Source organism: Suncus etruscus, chromosome 7 (assembly GCF_024139225.1).
Source record: "Suncus etruscus isolate mSunEtr1 chromosome 7, mSunEtr1.pri.cur, whole genome shotgun sequence".
Lineage (NCBI taxonomy): Eukaryota > Metazoa > Chordata > Mammalia > Eulipotyphla > Soricidae > Suncus > Suncus etruscus.
Window position 1 is genome coordinate 64,593,112 of NC_064854.1, and position 17,215 is coordinate 64,610,326.

The window sequence follows — 17,215 nt, forward strand, 5'->3', positions numbered from 1 at the left end:
CCATGTCTATAAACAATCAGAATGTGTAGGACACAGCAAAAGCAGTATTAAGAGGAACACTGAATAGGAATGATTATTTTCAGCATTCATCAGGAAGACCCCACATAAAAAACCACACAGTTTCTAGAAACAATAGAGTCATATAGGAAAGTGGCAGGCTACAAAATTAATACACAAAAATGGCCTTATACACCAATAATGATAGAGAAGAAATGAACACTAAAAAAACACTCCATTCACATTCGTGCACATAAACTCAAATACCTTGGAGTCAACTTAACTAAAGAAATGAAGGACCTATAGAAAGAAAACTACGGGGCAGGAGAGATAGCATGGAAGAAGGGCATTTCCCTTGCATGCAGAATGACAGTGGTTCGAATCCCGGCATCCCATATGATTTCTGAGCACTGAGCCAGGAGTAACCCATGAGCACTATCAGGTGTGACCAAAATACCAAAAAAATACATGTTAGAAAAAAGAAAACTACGGGGCCAGGTAGGTGGCGCTGGAGGTAAGGTGTCTGCCTTGCAAGCGCTAGCCAAGGAAGGACCTCGGTTCGATCCCCCGGTGTCCCATATGGTCCCCCCAAGCCAGGGGCGATTTCTGAGAGCATAGCCAGGAGTAACCCCTGAGCGTCAAACGGGTGTGGCCCAAAAAAAAAAAAAACAAAAAAAACAAAAAAAAAAAAAAAAGAAAAAAGAAAACTACAAAACCCTGCTTCAAGAAATAAAAGAGGACATAAGGAAATGAAGACACATATCCTGCTCATGGATTGGTAAGAATAACATCATTAAAATAGCTATACTTGCCCAAAGCTTTGTGCAGATTCATTGCAGTCCCTCTAAGATAAACATGACATTTTTCAAAGAACTGGATCAAACATTCCAGAAATTCATTTGGAACAATAAACAGCAATGGATAGCTATAGCAACCCTTGGGGAAAAGTATAGGGGAGGCAACACTGTCCCCAACTTTAAATTGTATTACAAAGCTATAGTCATTAGAACAGCATGGTTTTGGAATAAAGACAGACCCTCAGATCAGTGAAATACACATGATTATTCAGAGAATGTTCACCAAACATACAATCAATTAATATTTGATAAAGGGGCAAGAAATGCAAAATGAACAAGGAAAGCCTCTTCAATAAGTGGTGCTGGAAAAAAAACTGGTCAGCTACATGCAAAAAAGTGAAATCAGATTCCATCTAACACCATGCACAAAGGCCAAATCCAAATGGATTACAGATCTTTATATCAGACCTAAACCATAAGGTATATAGAATAAGAAAATCAAACACTCCATGACATTGACACTAAAGGCATCTTCAAGGGGGAAATAGCATTCTCCAAACAAGTGAAAGCAGAGATAAACAGATGGAACTATGTTAAGCTGAGAAGCTTCTGCACTTCAAAAGAAAATGTGCCTAGGATCAAAAGCCACCCACAGAAGGGGAGAAACTATTCATCTAACACCCATCAGATAAGGGGCTAATATCCAAAATATACAAAACACTGACAGAATTTAACAAGAAAATAACATTTAACCTCATCAAAAAATGAGAAGAAATGAACAAACACTTCCTCAAAGAATACAAATGGCAAAAAGGCACATGAAAATATACTTCACATCATTAATCATCAGGTAGATGCAAACAAAAACTACTATGACGTACGATGAGGTACCATCTTATGCCACAGAGACTGGCACACATCACAAAGAACAAAAATAACCAGTGCTAATGGGGATGTGGAGAGAAAGGAATTCTCATTTACTGCTGGTGGGAATGTCGTCTAGCCCAGCATTTATGGAAAACAATATGGAGATTCTTCAAAAAACTGGAAATTGAGCTCCTATATGATCCAGCTATACCACTACTAAGGATCTAACCTTGGAACACAAAAATTCAAAAATCCCTTCCTCACACCTATATTCATTGCAGTGCTATTTACAATAGCCAGACTCTGGAAACAATCAAGATGCCCTTCAACGGATGAAAGAAACTGTGGTATATATACACAATGGAATACTAATTCAGCTGTCAGGAAAAATGAAGCCATGAAATTTTCCTATATATGGATGAACTTAGAAATTATTATATTGAGTGAAATAAGTCAGAGGGAGAGACAGACACAGAATAGTCTCACTCATCGGCGGGATTTAAGAAAAATAAAGGACAGTATTGTAATAACAGCCAGAGACAATAGAGTTGAGGGCTGGATGGACTGGCTCACTATACGAATCTCACCACAAAGAATTGTGAGTATAATTAGAAAAGTAACTACACTAACAACTGTCATGATAATGGTAGCAAGTGAGAGAAATAGAACGCCTATTTTGAATATAGGCAGGGGATTGAGGAGGAGGGAGATGAGGGGTATTGGTGGTAGGAATGGTGTACTGGTTATAAGGGTGTTATTTTTTAATAATGAAACCCAATACAAACATGTTTGTTTGTAGTCCTCGGGCTTAAATAAATATATTATTTAAAAATACAATTATTTAAATCATAAACAAGAAGCAAAAAAAAAAAAAAAACAACTCCTTTGGGTCATCATTACTTGATTTTAAATCAAACTAACTGACGTCTCATATCAATGATGAAAATGGTTTTTCAGGGCCCAGGGAGATAGCACAGTGGCGTTTGCCTTGCAAGCAGCCGATCCAGGACCAAAGGTGGTTGGTTCGAATCCCGGTGTCCCATATGGTCTCCCGTGCCTGCCAGGAGCTATTTCTGAGCAGACAGCCAGGAGTAACCCCTGAGCAATGCCGGGTGTGGCCCAAAAACCAAACCAAACCAAAACAAAACAAAACGAAAATGGTTTTCAGGAGCCATAGAGATAGCATGGAGGTAGAGCATTTGCCTTGCATGCAGAAGGACAGTGGTTTGAATCCCAGCATCCCATATGGCCACCCTAGCCTTCCAGGAACGATTTCTGAGCATAGAACCAGGAGTAACCCCTGAGCACTGGCGGGTGCGACCCCCCCCCCCCAAAAAAAAAAAAAAAAAGAATGGTTTTTCACATGTTCTTTTTATACCTGGAACTATTCCAAAATTTGTTTTATAAGTAGACCACTTTGCATATAATTATCCAAAATCCTTTACAGTTCAGTCAAATAAAAAGCCATCCATACTTACCAAGTCCTGGTGATCGATTTAACCTTACAAGATTATTTCCAAATTTCTGAAAATGAGGTGGATATTCTTTCCTAAAGAAATCAAATTTATATGCTTTTATTATAACAGCAAAAATATTTTCAAAAGGTTAAAGTTGAAGAAATACTTATATACTTTTAAAATACTGGATTATGAAATAAAGTCTAAAGCATAAACTCTCAAAAACAATGGATAATTTATATTGCCATTTATTGCTGACAGCAAGATTTTTCAAATAGGAACTTAATTCAAATTGATCTTTCAAAGTATTAATTTTGGTAACTTGTATTATTTCCCAAAGCACAAAACTTCGGCAATTTTTGTTTTGAATTGCCTTCATATTAGATTTACAAAATTGCCTTTTCTTTTGGAACTGTTTTCACAGCAGTTTACAAAAAGTATCTTTTTTTTTTTTTTTAAAAAAAAAAGGAACCTGTAGGGGCTGAAGCAATAGTACAGTGGGGAAAGCATCTTGCATGAGGGTGCTTAATCCCTGCATCCATTATGGTTCCCTAAGTACTGCTAGTAGTAAATACCTGAGGGCAGATCCAGGAGCATCTACTGGTGTGTTGTCAGGTGCCCAACACCAAACAAACAAAATGATTATATAATACTTCGTTGTTACATTTATTTTTAAATAAATAACAACACAACATATACAATATACAATTTGCCTAATTTTGTTGCAAGTATTTTGGCTATTTAAAAAAATATTCCAATGGGCTGGATATAGTAAAGCAAGTGATGAGCTTGCCTTACAGATGTTTGAACCAGCTTTGATCCCTGGAACATCATTATGATCCCCTGAGCATTGCCAGAAATGATCCCTAAGCGCAGAGCCAGGAGTAAATTCTAGGCTCATTTGGGTGTTTTGCTACCACCCTTAGAAGAGGAGAAGGAAGGGAGGAAGGGAGGAAGGAAGGGAGGAAGGGAGGAAGGAAGGGAGAAAGGGAGGGAGGAAGGGAGGGAGGGAGGGAGGAAGGAAGGAAGGAAGGGAGGGAGGGAGGGAGGGAGGGAGGGAGGAAGGGAGGAAGGAAGAAAGGAAGGAAGGAAGGAAGGAAGGAAGGGAGAGGGAGGAGAAGGGAGGGAGGGAGGAAGGGAGGGAGGGAGGGAGGAAGGGAGGGAGGGAGGAAGGGAGGGAGGGAGGGAGGAAGGGAGGGAGGGAGGGAGGGAGGGAAGGAAGGAAGGGAGGGAGGGAAGGAAGGGAGGGAGGGAGAGAGAGAAAGAGAAAGAGAGAAAGAAAGACAGAAAGAAAGAAAGAAAGAAAGAAAGAGAGAGAGAGAGAAAGAAAGAAAGAAAGAAAGAAAGAAAGAAAGAAAGAAAGAAAGAAAGAAAGAAAGAAAGAAAGAAAGAAAGAAAGAAAGAAAGAAAGAAAGAAAGAAAGAAAAGAAGAAAGAGAAAGAGAGAAAGAGAGAGAGAAAGAAAGAAAGAAAGAAAGAAAGAAAGAAAGAAAGAAAGAAAGAAAGAAAGAAAGAAAGAAAGAAAGAAAGAAAGAAAGAAAGAAAGAAAGAAAGAAAGAAAGAAAGAAAGAAAGAAAGAAAGAAAGAAAGAAAGAAAATCAAATTCTGGGGTCAGAGAGAAACTGCTCAGAGTTGACAGCATACTTTGAATGCAGGAAATCTGAGTTTAATTCCCTGGTACCACACTGCTGGGAGCGACTCTCAAGCACAAAACAGAGCAATCGCTGAGCATCACCAGTCATGACCCAAAACACTAAATCAATTATAAAAAAAAAAAAAAAGTTAAAAATATACTTGTCTTGAGGATAATTCCAAAATTACCAAAAAGTGTTCAGCAGAAAACTAGCAATAAGGAACAAATAAGTATAACTTTATACTCTGGAAAAATTAAGACACCAACTTTAAAAGCAACATATCTGTAGCAAAGTCTGATAATAATCCTTTGGTCAAGACCAAAAACTTGTGATTTATATACATTTTAAATTATAGACAAAAGTCCAAAATATCAAAGATCAACAGGAAAATGATAACTGTCATAAATATGGTCATATTTGTATACACATATAAAGATATAAAATGTATATAAATATAACTATATAAAAATTCTACATTAATAGACTGTGCTCTATGCAATTTAACAGTGCACTGAATCATGCATTGCCCAAAAGAACAAACATCACAGACATTATATAATATTTGTGCCCTTACTGGGCAAAATATAATTTAGTAGACTATGTATATATGCCAAATCTCCAGACTGGTCATCTGTATCCAATATTTGCTATTTCTCTACATATAATGCAAAAATGTTAACTCCAAAAAAAAAGTTTTTAATATCGCAACAAATAAATTACAAGAACAAAAGCATATAAGTTCAATGTAAGAATTTCATATAAAATCAGTATTAACTCCATAAGAGAACTGAAAAAAACTTCCGATCATAAACTTTTATGTTCTTTGAAAATCTATCTCGGGCCGGCGAGGTGGCGCTAGAGGTAAGGTGTCTGCCTTGCAAGCGCTAGCCAAGGAAAGATAGCAACCGCGGTTCAATCACCCTCGTCCCTTATGGTCCCCCCAAGCCAGGGACAATTTCTGAGCACTTAGCCATGAATAACCCCTGAGCATCAAACGGGTGTGGCCTGAAAAACAAAACAAACAAACAAAAAAAAAAAACCGGCCCGGAGAGATAGCACAGCGGCGTTTGCCTTGCAAGCAGCCGATCCAGGACCAAAGGTGGTTGGTTTGAATCCTGGTGTCCCATATGGTCCCTTGTGCCTGCCAGGAGCTATTTCTGAGCAGATAGCCAGGAATAACCCGAGCGCCACCGGGTGTGGCCCAAAAACCGAAAAAAAAAAAAAAATCTATCTCATTTAGGGCCGGAGTGATAACACAGTGGTAGGGTATTTGCCTTGCACTCTGATGACCCAGGACAAACCAGGGTTCGATTCCAGCATCCCATATAGTCCTCTGTCCTGCTGAGAGATTTCTGAATGCAGAGCCCAGAGTAACAAAAGAGTTGTCAGGTGTAGCCCCCAAACAAGAAAACAAACAAACAAAAAATCTATTTCATTTAGGAAGTAGGGAAAGCATAGCAGTTAGTTCTTAACCTATGTTCAATTCCTGACACCAAATGGCTTCACGAACAAAGTGTAGCCTTGAGGTTCCTGGCATCACTATATTATTGAGCCATAGCACTGAACTGCTGAAATGGGCACCCAAGTCCTGCAAAGAGTGATCTCCTGAGCACAGAGCCAGGGATAAGTCCTGAGCATTGCTGGTTGTTACCCATGTCCCAAAAAACATGTTCACAAGATGAGGTTTTCTCTAAACATTTTGGCTGATTATCATTAGAAGTGGCCTGCAAAATAAAAATTCTACTTTTCAATTATTTTTAGTTCCAGAGCTAGAACCCCAAAGGCTCAAACAAAGCACAGCATGTGGCTCTACATACACAGCCCCAGTTAAAAGAATTTTTACTAAGTGATTGGTAAGCAAACTTGATACTAATTTCTTGGTTTGATTGTTTCATCACTCTAGAAATGCTTAAAGTTTAATTCCAAGCTGGCCTAAAACTCAAAACTTGTATTCTGAGTGATTGCTTAAGTCTTTACCATCCCAAATCAAGAAGTTGAGAAGCTTGCCAGATAATTGTCATCTAAGGTAAAGGGCATCTTAGGGGCATATGCAGGGTTTTTCCCTTTTTTAAAATACATGTGTGTTCTGGAGCCCTGCTAGGAGTAATCCCTGAATGCAGCGCCAGGAATAACCTGGGCAGGCTAGGTATGCATACCATCACCAACCCAGGAACCCACCCACTTAATATGACTGCAATTAGGCTATCGGCAAAGCTAATAATTTTGTAAGACTGTAAATAAAGAATTGCTTGAGCATACACAACAGCAGTGACAGAGGATTTACAGAAATCTCAGTGTTCTTTAAAGAGAGGTCAAGTATAGGTCCTTAAAATACTAGTGAAGTTATGTCTCAAATAATGAGACTGATCAGTTTCCCCATATCCCTTATGGATGGAGAGCCAAGGTCTCTCCGTGCCTAGTGTCCTCCCTTGTGGGTACAGGCAACTAATGCCTCTGAAGCCTGGTGCCCTCCTTTAGCTGTGGTCTCAGGGACAGAGTTCCTGGCATTTTTAATGTTTTATTTTTAAGATAGAATGGTAGCCAATTCTATACGTACATCTTTAATGGCAGACATCAATAAGTGAGCCAGTATACCAATTACTAAGATCAAAAGACAGCAGTTGCTGCCCAGTGTAGCCTATGCAAACAATTTAAAGTTTTAGATCTGCAGCCAACTCATCAATCTCTAATATATAATTTGGATTTACATAAAGCAGCTTTATATCTTGCTACAAGGATTTAAAGTTCAAAGACATCACTGTGTTGCCATACACTAAAATGGGTTTTTACTTTATCCCATGGCTGAGATTTATTATATGAATAAGAGGTGACATATACATACTTATATTAAGGGTTAGTATTTCAGGACTCAGCTCGGAATGCATGAACTGAAACAAGGCCAAAACAATAAAAACGCCAGTCTCTGAAAACTGACCTTGCAAGCAGGTCCAGATGACTGACTACAAAGAATGGTCTCATACAAGATAGCACAGAACACAGAAGCTGAATCCTATATGCTTGTCTATAAAGATAAACATGCAGCTTGTCCTATACATTTTTTTTTTTTGGTCACACCCGGCAGTGCTCAAGGATTACTCCTGGCTGTCTGCTCAGAAATAGCTCCTGGCAGGCACGGGGGACCATATGGGACACCGGGATTCGAACCAACCACCTTTGGTCCTGGATCGGCTGCTTGCAAGGCAAACACCGCTGTGCTATCTCTCCGGGCCCTGCCCTATACATTTTGTCTGATGTAGTGTGAGAACTAGCAGTTATGTCTGCAAATATGATGCCTTGCCAATAAATTTAGTAAAAATGTCCTGCTTTAACAACAGGGAGAAACAGAATTTCAACCTCACTTTTGAGTGTCTGATTTCTGATCTCATCGCTGATGCTGTGCAACCACCTTCCCAAGAGAATCCTGTGATTCCCTTTGTGTTGCCGGCTTAGGACAGCCTGCAGCACAATAGTTATGGGGTGTTGGGAAGTCAAGAAAAGGGATGTTGGGGTCCTTGAGAGGGATGTGAATACAAAGGTTAATAGTTGTTAGAACTATCTACATGACAAACACCAACAGTATTGTAAATACAGAATCTCAATACATCATAAAATTACATCAAAAATAAATGTGCTGGGACCAGAGATAGCACACCGGTATGGCGTTTGCCTTGCAAGCAGCCGATCCAGGATGATGGTGGTTCAAATCCCGGCATCTCATATGGTCCCCTGTGCCTGCCAGGATCAATTTCTGAGCACAGAGCCAGAAGTAACCCTGAGCACTGCCGGTTGTGACCCAAAAACGAAACCAAAACCAAACAAAAACAACAAAAAAAGGTGCAGAGATTCAGGAACCTTACTTTACTATCATTGAGCCAGATGTCCAGCCCGAGGTCTAAAATGTCTAAAGAAAACTTCGTCTTATGAACACATTTTTTTATGTTAATTTAATTTTTTGCCACACCCAGAGTTGCTCAGGGAACCATATGGGGTGCTGGGGACAGCAAGGCAAGGCTGTACAATTGCCCTAGTCAGTATCTTTAACATTTTTTTAAATCTACATCTCTTGTCCACCTCCTCCCACAAAAAAAAAAAAAAAGATAAATAGAAAAGGATAAACTTTTAGTCTTTTTATTTCAGCTGGTGGAGGGGAAGGGGATGAAGAGGAGAAATTCCAAACTGGTGATCAAATGGCCCAGGGGCTACACCAGATTCAAAGACAATTGGGATGGTGGTTCAATATAAGGACTTGAAGATCTAAGGATCTAGTACTGTCCAGGCCCCCTGGTACTATGAATTATCTTGAAACCCTGACTGTGTTCGGCACTATTCAAGACTACAACAGTAGTCCTCGGGAGCCAGGATTGAACCTGTTTGTGCACATGTTAGGCAGGTATCGTAATTGCTGTACTAACTCCCAGCCCTATTTTTTCATTTTATCTCTCCAATTCCTGCATTTTTCTCCGTTTTTAAGTCACAGATATTCCAGTATATCTCTATTGTAAAATGAACTAACTAGCATTAACTGAATGCACTGATACAAATAATCCATAAAAGACTTTACAAATCTCAAAGGCTTAACTAAAATGTCCTGAAAACTTCTACTACACTCACAAAATTCATACTTTCAAACAGTGGCCTGCAACTGCCAGTCTGTGGACTGATATCAACCCACAGGTATGAAAAGGTTAAAATAAATGGTATGCTGCTGTAGTTATAACTGTCAATTCATGGATCCAGTAAATTGATGCTTTGCATATTTAAAAAAAAAGAGAACAGAGCTCTACAGTATACAAAAGCCTTTCAAAATCTAGGTCTAAATCTACCTCATACTATTTTCCTCTTTGCTCCCTACACTCGTCTATGTTTTGAATGTGCCAAACTTATTCTTGCTTTAATATTTCTAGCATATTCTCTTCTCTATGCAAAAAACCATTTGTATGATCACACAGTGGCTGACTTTACATAGTCTAATTTCTCTAGGCATGTAATCTAAAGACACTACTTTTCACTCCAAAGAATTTACAATGTTGTTATTTCTAGCTTTTGTCTATCAAAATTTAAGGAAAGAGGTATGGGTATAGGTATCTTGTTTGGTTAATCAACTTACAGAACATAGGAGGCACTTGATGTTCATATAAAAAATACATCAAGCATTTTAAACCTGACTGGATAGGGTGGAAACTAAATATACATGAATCTTCTAATCTCTATTCTTTTTAGTTATTTATTCATTGTTTTCTTCACAGTATGTTTATTATGTTAAATTATTCTTCTCTAACCTCATTGACTATGATCTTTTAAAAACAAAAAAGAGGGCCAGGAGAGATAGCACAGCGGTGTTTGCCTTGCAAGCAGCCGATCCAGGACCAAAGGTGGTTGGTTCGAATCCCGGTGTCCCATATGGTCCCCCGTGCCTGCCAGGAGCTATTTCTGAGCACACAACCAGGAGTAACCCCTGAGCACCGCCGGGTGTGACCCCAAACAAAAACAAAAAACAACAACAACAACCAAAAAAAAAAAAAAAGAGGGCCATACCTAGATGTGCTGAAGATCCAGGGTCATACTCAGGGATGCTTAGCCCTGTAGTGTTCCAGGGCCTCTGTTGTACCCAATAGTGCTAGTCTGTTGCTATTCTCAAATATTTTTTTTTGTGTGTGTGGTTTTTGGGTCACCCGGCAGTGCTCAGGGGTTATTTCTGGCTCCAGGCTCAGAAATTGCTCCTGGCAGGCACAGAGGACCATATGGGGCCCCGGGATTCGAACCGATAACCTCCTGCATGAAAGGCAAACGCCTTATCTCCATGCTATCTCTCCGGCCCCCTCTATTCTCAAATATTTACTCTTCCAAATGAACTCTAAATCAATGGGTCGAATATCATAAAATACTTAGTATTCATTTATATGCCAGTATAAGTATCACAAGCTTCATTTTCTCTATATAATAAAAGAAAATATTCACTTTTGTCATATTTTAAGAGGTTGAAACGATAGTAGAATGTATAGGTGTTTGTCTTGCATGCAGCTGACCTGTTCGATCCCACACACCCCACGTGATCCCTGAGCACTGCTATCAGTAATTCCTGAGCATCTTTGGGTATGGCCCCAAATCAACAACAAAAGCAAATAAATCAAAAAGCATACCTCACTGTGCAAATATATGCACACAGTAAAAGACTAAAATCCTGTAATGATTAACCTTCCACAACTACATTTGCTTAGTAAACAGAACATCCCTTCTCTTAAAAATTAATATCATTCAGATATGGATATGGGATAATGATAGAAGATTATGGTAAATTATAATGATCTTCATAGAGCCGGAAAAAATGCAAGTAAGCATTCCTAAGAGGAAAATATTCATTAAAAATTAGGGGGCTGGAGAGATAGCATGGAGGTAAAGCGTTTGCCTTGCATGCAGAAGGACGGTGATTTGAATCCCAGCATCCCATATGGTCCCCCAGCCTGTTATTGAGCATAGAGCCAGGAGAAACCCCTGAGAGCTGATGGGTGTGAACCAAAAACCAAAACACACACACACACACACACACACACACACACACACACACACACACACACACACACACACACACGGAGCCCAGCAGTAGGGCATTTGCCTTGCATGAAACAGAGCTGATGGGTGTGAACCAAAAACCAAAACACACACACACACACACACACACACACACACACACACACACACACACACACACACAGAGGGAGCCCAACAGTAGGGCATTTGCCTTGCATGAAACTGATCCAGGACAGATTGTGGTTTGAATCCTGGCATCCCATATGGTCTCCAGAGCTTGCCAGGAGCCACTTCTTGAGCGCAGAGCCAGGAGCAATCTGAGTGCCGCCAGGTGTGACCCAAAACCTCCCCAAAATAAAAAACCACATAGATAGGCAGACAGACCACAAAATGAAATCACTAATACAAAAGCTGTTCTTAGTTTATCTGATATGATAAACATATTAATTTTAGGTAAAACTCCAAAGGACTAATGATCTGAATTCAACTGCTGTTGACAAAGATGTAAAATAAAACATTCAAGAGAAAAGTAGAACAGGTAAGGCACTTATCTTATATATGACAACCTGGGTTCAATCTTGAGCATCCCATATTTTCCCACCCTGTACCTCCATGCGTGATTCTTGAGTTCAAAGACTGGAGTTAAGTTCCAAATGTGCTAGGTTTGCCAGCCCTCATCCCTGCCAAGCCCTCAAAAAGCCTTCAAGTTGAGGCCAGAGACATAGCACTGGGGTTAGAGGGTTTACATTAGACCCAGCCAACCGAGGACGAACCTGGGTTTGATTCCTGGCATCCCATATGGTCCCTGAGCCTGCCAAGAGTGATTTTTGAGTGCAGAGCCAGGGATAACTGTGAGCGACCGAGCACCCACATGTTTAATGGAACTCTGAATGGATTTTTCACCGCTGCCTGATTCAAGCCAAAAGTTTGCATAGCCCTGAGCCAAAAGAACCCTGCAAATAAATTTAGTTCACCACAGAGAATCTGGCCTAACTAAATTCCTTAAACCCTTCCATGGAACCTGTTTTTTGTAACTGCTCTCAAGCATAGTTATAGATAGGTTTTTGTAAGGTTTAAATTGTAATCCTTATTTGCTTGCACAAAAGAAAGATCTATTTGTTTAAGGATTTGCTTCCCCTCCCCCCATCCTGCCAGGTTTCTCCTTATCCTTCCCGCCATCAAAATGTGTCTGCTCCCATTGGTTAAAAATCGTTGTACCTGTACAAATCTGATTGGTTTAAGTTTCAATCCTGTGTTTTTGCTCCTCCCACTGAAGCAGGCTATAAAAACTCTGCTTGTTCTCTCAATAAACCTCTTGACAGGAATTCAGCTTGAGCTTTTATTATTAACTTCTACGGATTAATTTTCTAGGTGTTCACAAAAGAGCTTAACACTTGCGAATTATTTGTATTCGCCTTCTACCTTCTGTCCTGGTTGAGAGAAAACTGCTGGCCGGAGACCTCTCCCATTAAAGGGCAGAAGCGAAGGCGGGTGCAGATAACCCTTGAGCACTGCCAGGTGTAGCCCCAAAATAAAACAAAAGCATTCAGATGAAATAGTACAAGGTATTCTATAAAGTTATTGTTTCATATTAGGTCCTTGGAATAGCATTTCATTAAAATAAAAATCTTGCAAATATATTTACTTCTGTGTATATTTTGTTTTTCCTTATGATTTGCATCATTAAACGATGTGTTTAAATCATAAAAAATAAATGAACGGGCTGGAGCTATAGTACAGTGGGTAGGGTGCTTGCCTTGCACATGGACAACTTTGAGTTTGATACCTAGTCCTACAGTGTTTCCCCGAAAAATGAGACATCCTCTAAAAATAAGACCTACTTACAGGTTTTCTTCTGGGTGAAATATAAGGCATCCCCCCAAAATAAGGGCCCCTTAGGCTCTGTCTCGCAATGAAAATTAATTTACCATAAACTTGTTACTAGGGCAGCCCCAACTGGTGTCTGTAGGATTGATTCAGCCTGTCTGCTTTACGTTGACAACTACCGTACTACTGTACCGTTTACAGGTAATAAATTTTCTTTATTTACATTTAATAATAAATGTGCACTGTATTCTTCTTTATGAAAAAATAAGAAATCCCCTGAAAATAAGACCTAGTGCATCTTTGGGAACAAAAATTAATATAAGGCACTGTCTTATTTTTGGAGAAAAAGGGTATATGGTCCCGAGTCTACCAAGAGAGATTCCCCCCGAAAAAAAAAAAAGTGTAAATCAGTTTTATGTAACTATATTCTTTGTTCCTCAAATCTCTTAAAAGTTGGTATCAACCCTGTTTTAAATTATGATTTGTGGGCTGTACCATAGAGATAGTACACTGAGCAAGACCATTGCCTCAAATGTGACCTACCTGGGCTTGAATCTTGGCAATTCTTAGTGGTTTGAATCTTTTTTTTTTTTTTTTAACTTGATTGTTTGGTCTTTGGGCCATACCCAGCAGTGCTCAGGGGTTACTCCTGGCTCTGCACTCAGAAATTGTCCCTGGCAGACTGGGGGACCATATAGGATGCCAGGAATCGAACTGGGTCCCTCCCGGGTCAGCCACATGCAAGGCAAACATAGGTCCCACCACTGTGCTATCTCTCTGACCCTGGGTCTGAATCTTGGCAACTCAGATGGCATCCGATTATCACCAGGAATGATCCTTGAGTGCAGAGCTAAGAGTAAGCAAGCCCTGAGCACCAACATATATGGGATGGAGAGAAGCAGGATGGGAATTAAGGAAGAAATGGAAGAAAGTAGATAGAAAGGGCCTAGCAATAATGCTAATAAAGATTTTATCTTCAGACTCATTACAGTATATTTCCAATGAGAATGTTGTGTTGAAGAAGACAGGGTTTCTGTCTTCTCAAAAAGTGTCTGACACATAGAAATCCTGAATTCGCTGAAGAATACCCAATAAACACTTTTCTCCTATAGAAAATGCATTAAAAAGGCAAAAACTGGGCCCGGATAGATAACACAGCGGTGTTTGCCTTGCAAGCAGCCGATCCAGGACCAAAGGTGGTTGGTTCGAATCCCGGTGTCCCATATGGTCCCCCATGCCTTCCAGGAGTTATTTCTGAGCAGACAGCCAGGAGTAACCCCTGAGCAACGCCAAGTGTGACCCAAAAACTAAAAAAAAAAAAAAAAAAAAAAAAAAAAAGGCAAAAACTAAATACATTTGTGCTATCCCAAAGGCCTCTGATGTTTTACATATTTGAGCAGACGATGTGTAACATTTTAAAATGCATTTCAGGGAAAAGAAATTATTCTTCATTAGGAATTCTACAGACTAATAAAAAATATGAAGCATTATGTATGATTAAGGATACAGTAATCTTAGGGGTTCCATGGGTAACTCTTCTAACTATATCATTGTTATTTTGACTTCATTTTAAGAATATACAGAAATGATCCCTAATCTCTGTTCTTTGGATACATAGTAACCATATACATTTTAGCTGATATTAATGGCATATGTTTAAAGTTTAAGTCAAATTTCAGGGTATTGCAAGAAATGTAGTATGCTCTCACCAAAACAAGTTTTCAGATTGAACATTTATTAAATTTTTCATTTCATTAAAAATTTAAAAAAATAAATAAAAAGTCAAAACAGTAAAAAAGAAATCAATACAGATTAATATAAAGAGACTAAGATCCTTATATTATTTGGGTTAATGCTGTATCATTCATAAAAATAGGAAAGATCTGATTTGGACAAAACAAGTATTTCATATGTATGATTATTACATTTTACTGTCTAGATTCTTATATATTTTATTAACGACCTCCAAAGTAGTCATTAATGATTTTAAGTTAATATAATATAAATCTAGTAAAAATTATTTACTCAGGAAAAGAATAACAGGGAAATTATTTTTATTCTTCAGAGTTGGGTAGATTATCTGCACACTTAATATATGTAAACAAGACTTGTGACTTCCTTCTTAGTGATGATACAATGATGGTTAAATTTTTTGTAAAATGTACTTATCTCTCTCAGGGATGGAGAGATAGCACAGCAATAGGGAGTTTGCCTTGCAAGTGGTTGACCAGGGACGGAACTGAGTTCGATTCCTGGCATCCCATATGTTCCCCTTAGCATGCCAGGAGTGATTTCTGAGTGTAGAGCCAGGAGTAACAACCCCTGAACGCCAATGGGTATGGGCCAAAGACAGAAACAAAAAGTACATGTCTCAGAAACTGGTGCTCAAAAGATGGAGTATATCTAGTGTAAAATATCACAACGTTCTTTGCTTCTATATGTTAACAGAAACTATACAATTAAAATTTAGAATCAAGAAAACTTTTAACCCTTATCATTTTATTGAACTATTGGTTTTAAAAAGGGTTCTGCCTCACAAATGAGGGGGAAAATAATGGAGGGCATCAAGATCAAACAGGAGTATGAACATTGAGTAGAAATAAAAAATGATCAGACTTAAACATCAAATCCAAAGCCAACTACAAAAGAATTATACCCAATCTACAACAAGCTAGACACAGAGGGACCACTTATACTAGCAGCCCTGGGGGCAAAGGAAGGGAGATACTGGATGCAGGCTGGGAACAGGGGTGGAGGGAGGATAACATTGGTGGTAGGAATGCCCCTGATTCAATGTCACTATGTACCTAAAATACTACTGTGAATGATTTGTAATCCACTTTGGTCAAAATAAAAATTATTATAAAAAGAAAAGGGTTGTTATGCTATTTTATAGGAGAGGTTTTATTCAAAGCTTTGCAGAACATCATGAAAATAAGAAAAGCATATGAATCTCCCCCATATAAATCAAGGGGATAAGTTCTTATTGTGGATATTTGCTTTAGAACAATCACAGACCTTTTACTATTGAAACCTTACGTTCTTGAAACTTGCTTACATATTTACATTATTTAATGCTTCTAACAAAAGGATATGTGCCTGTATCATTATAAAGATAACAAAAAATAGTGACCATAAAATTCTGTTACAAATTTTGGATCAGAGTAGAATAGGAAAATAGTCAATGTTTATTTAGCATTTTAACTTTGCCCAATTATACTTTTCTAACTCCATTTCGCCTCTGAAGGGGAAAACACCATTATATTATGAATAAAAACATAAAATAAAGATTTTGATGTTGTAACTGAAATCAACTTCACTATAAAACAGTAGAATATTCTTTAAGAGAAAAATATTCTAAGTATATATTATTCTAGAAAAAGTTTACATTACGCTTTATCCTAAAACACTTCACATAGAAGTCAAATATCATATCATGCTATTAATGTATTTTTATTAAGATAAGCTTAATAATAAATAATAATTCAATAGATGTTCTTTCAAGCATATAATCTGTCACTTTACTGCTATATCCATGCTCTAATTTCATTAATATTACGCTTACCTTTCCTTTTGGTCCACAGTGCTTAAAACATAAAAAAAGAAACAAAATGTAAGAGGCAAGACCTCATTTTGAATATAAATGTAGTTTTAGTAGCTAGTCAATAAGCAAATCCTTAATGTAATAAAAATTTTAATATACTATATGTTATATGTATTTAATTTGGTTACAGATATAAATTTCTTCTCAATTTTCGTTAACAAAATTTATCACTACACACACCTAAAGGAAAAAATGGAACATAATAAAAAGCTTTATTTAACCATCCAACATTTAATGAGTTACAGTATTTTAACAGATTTCAATTCTGTTACAGATTTGCCTTCAAGTAAGAAAAGATGTCTTTAAGATTTAAATTAACTGCACCAGTCTTAGACAGTATACAGATTGGTATACATGGGAAAAGGTCTTAGATATAAAATCCTCGCACTAACAAAAATCCAAAGGTCTATCCTTCTCAAAGTTAATATAAATATAAAATGTTTTCAACATCAATTATCAAAGAGAATAAGTACCAAAAACTCCCCTTGTTTATCATAAATTCATA

At 38.1% G+C, this 17,215-nt stretch overlaps 1 protein-coding gene across 1 annotated transcript in view; it reads right to left on the reverse strand.

The window, feature by feature from the left end:
- SENP6 (SUMO specific peptidase 6) overlaps positions 1-17,215 on the reverse strand; it is a 114,381-nt gene that overhangs the window by 65,293 nt on the left and 31,873 nt on the right. Inside the window, exons 6-7 of the mRNA XM_049777009.1 lie at positions 16,672-16,692; positions 3,140-3,210 (exon numbers count right to left, since the gene is read on the reverse strand). Of these exons, the coding sequence (XP_049632966.1) occupies positions 3,140-3,210; positions 16,672-16,692 (92 nt within the window). The remainder of the gene's footprint in view (positions 1-3,139; positions 3,211-16,671; positions 16,693-17,215) is intronic.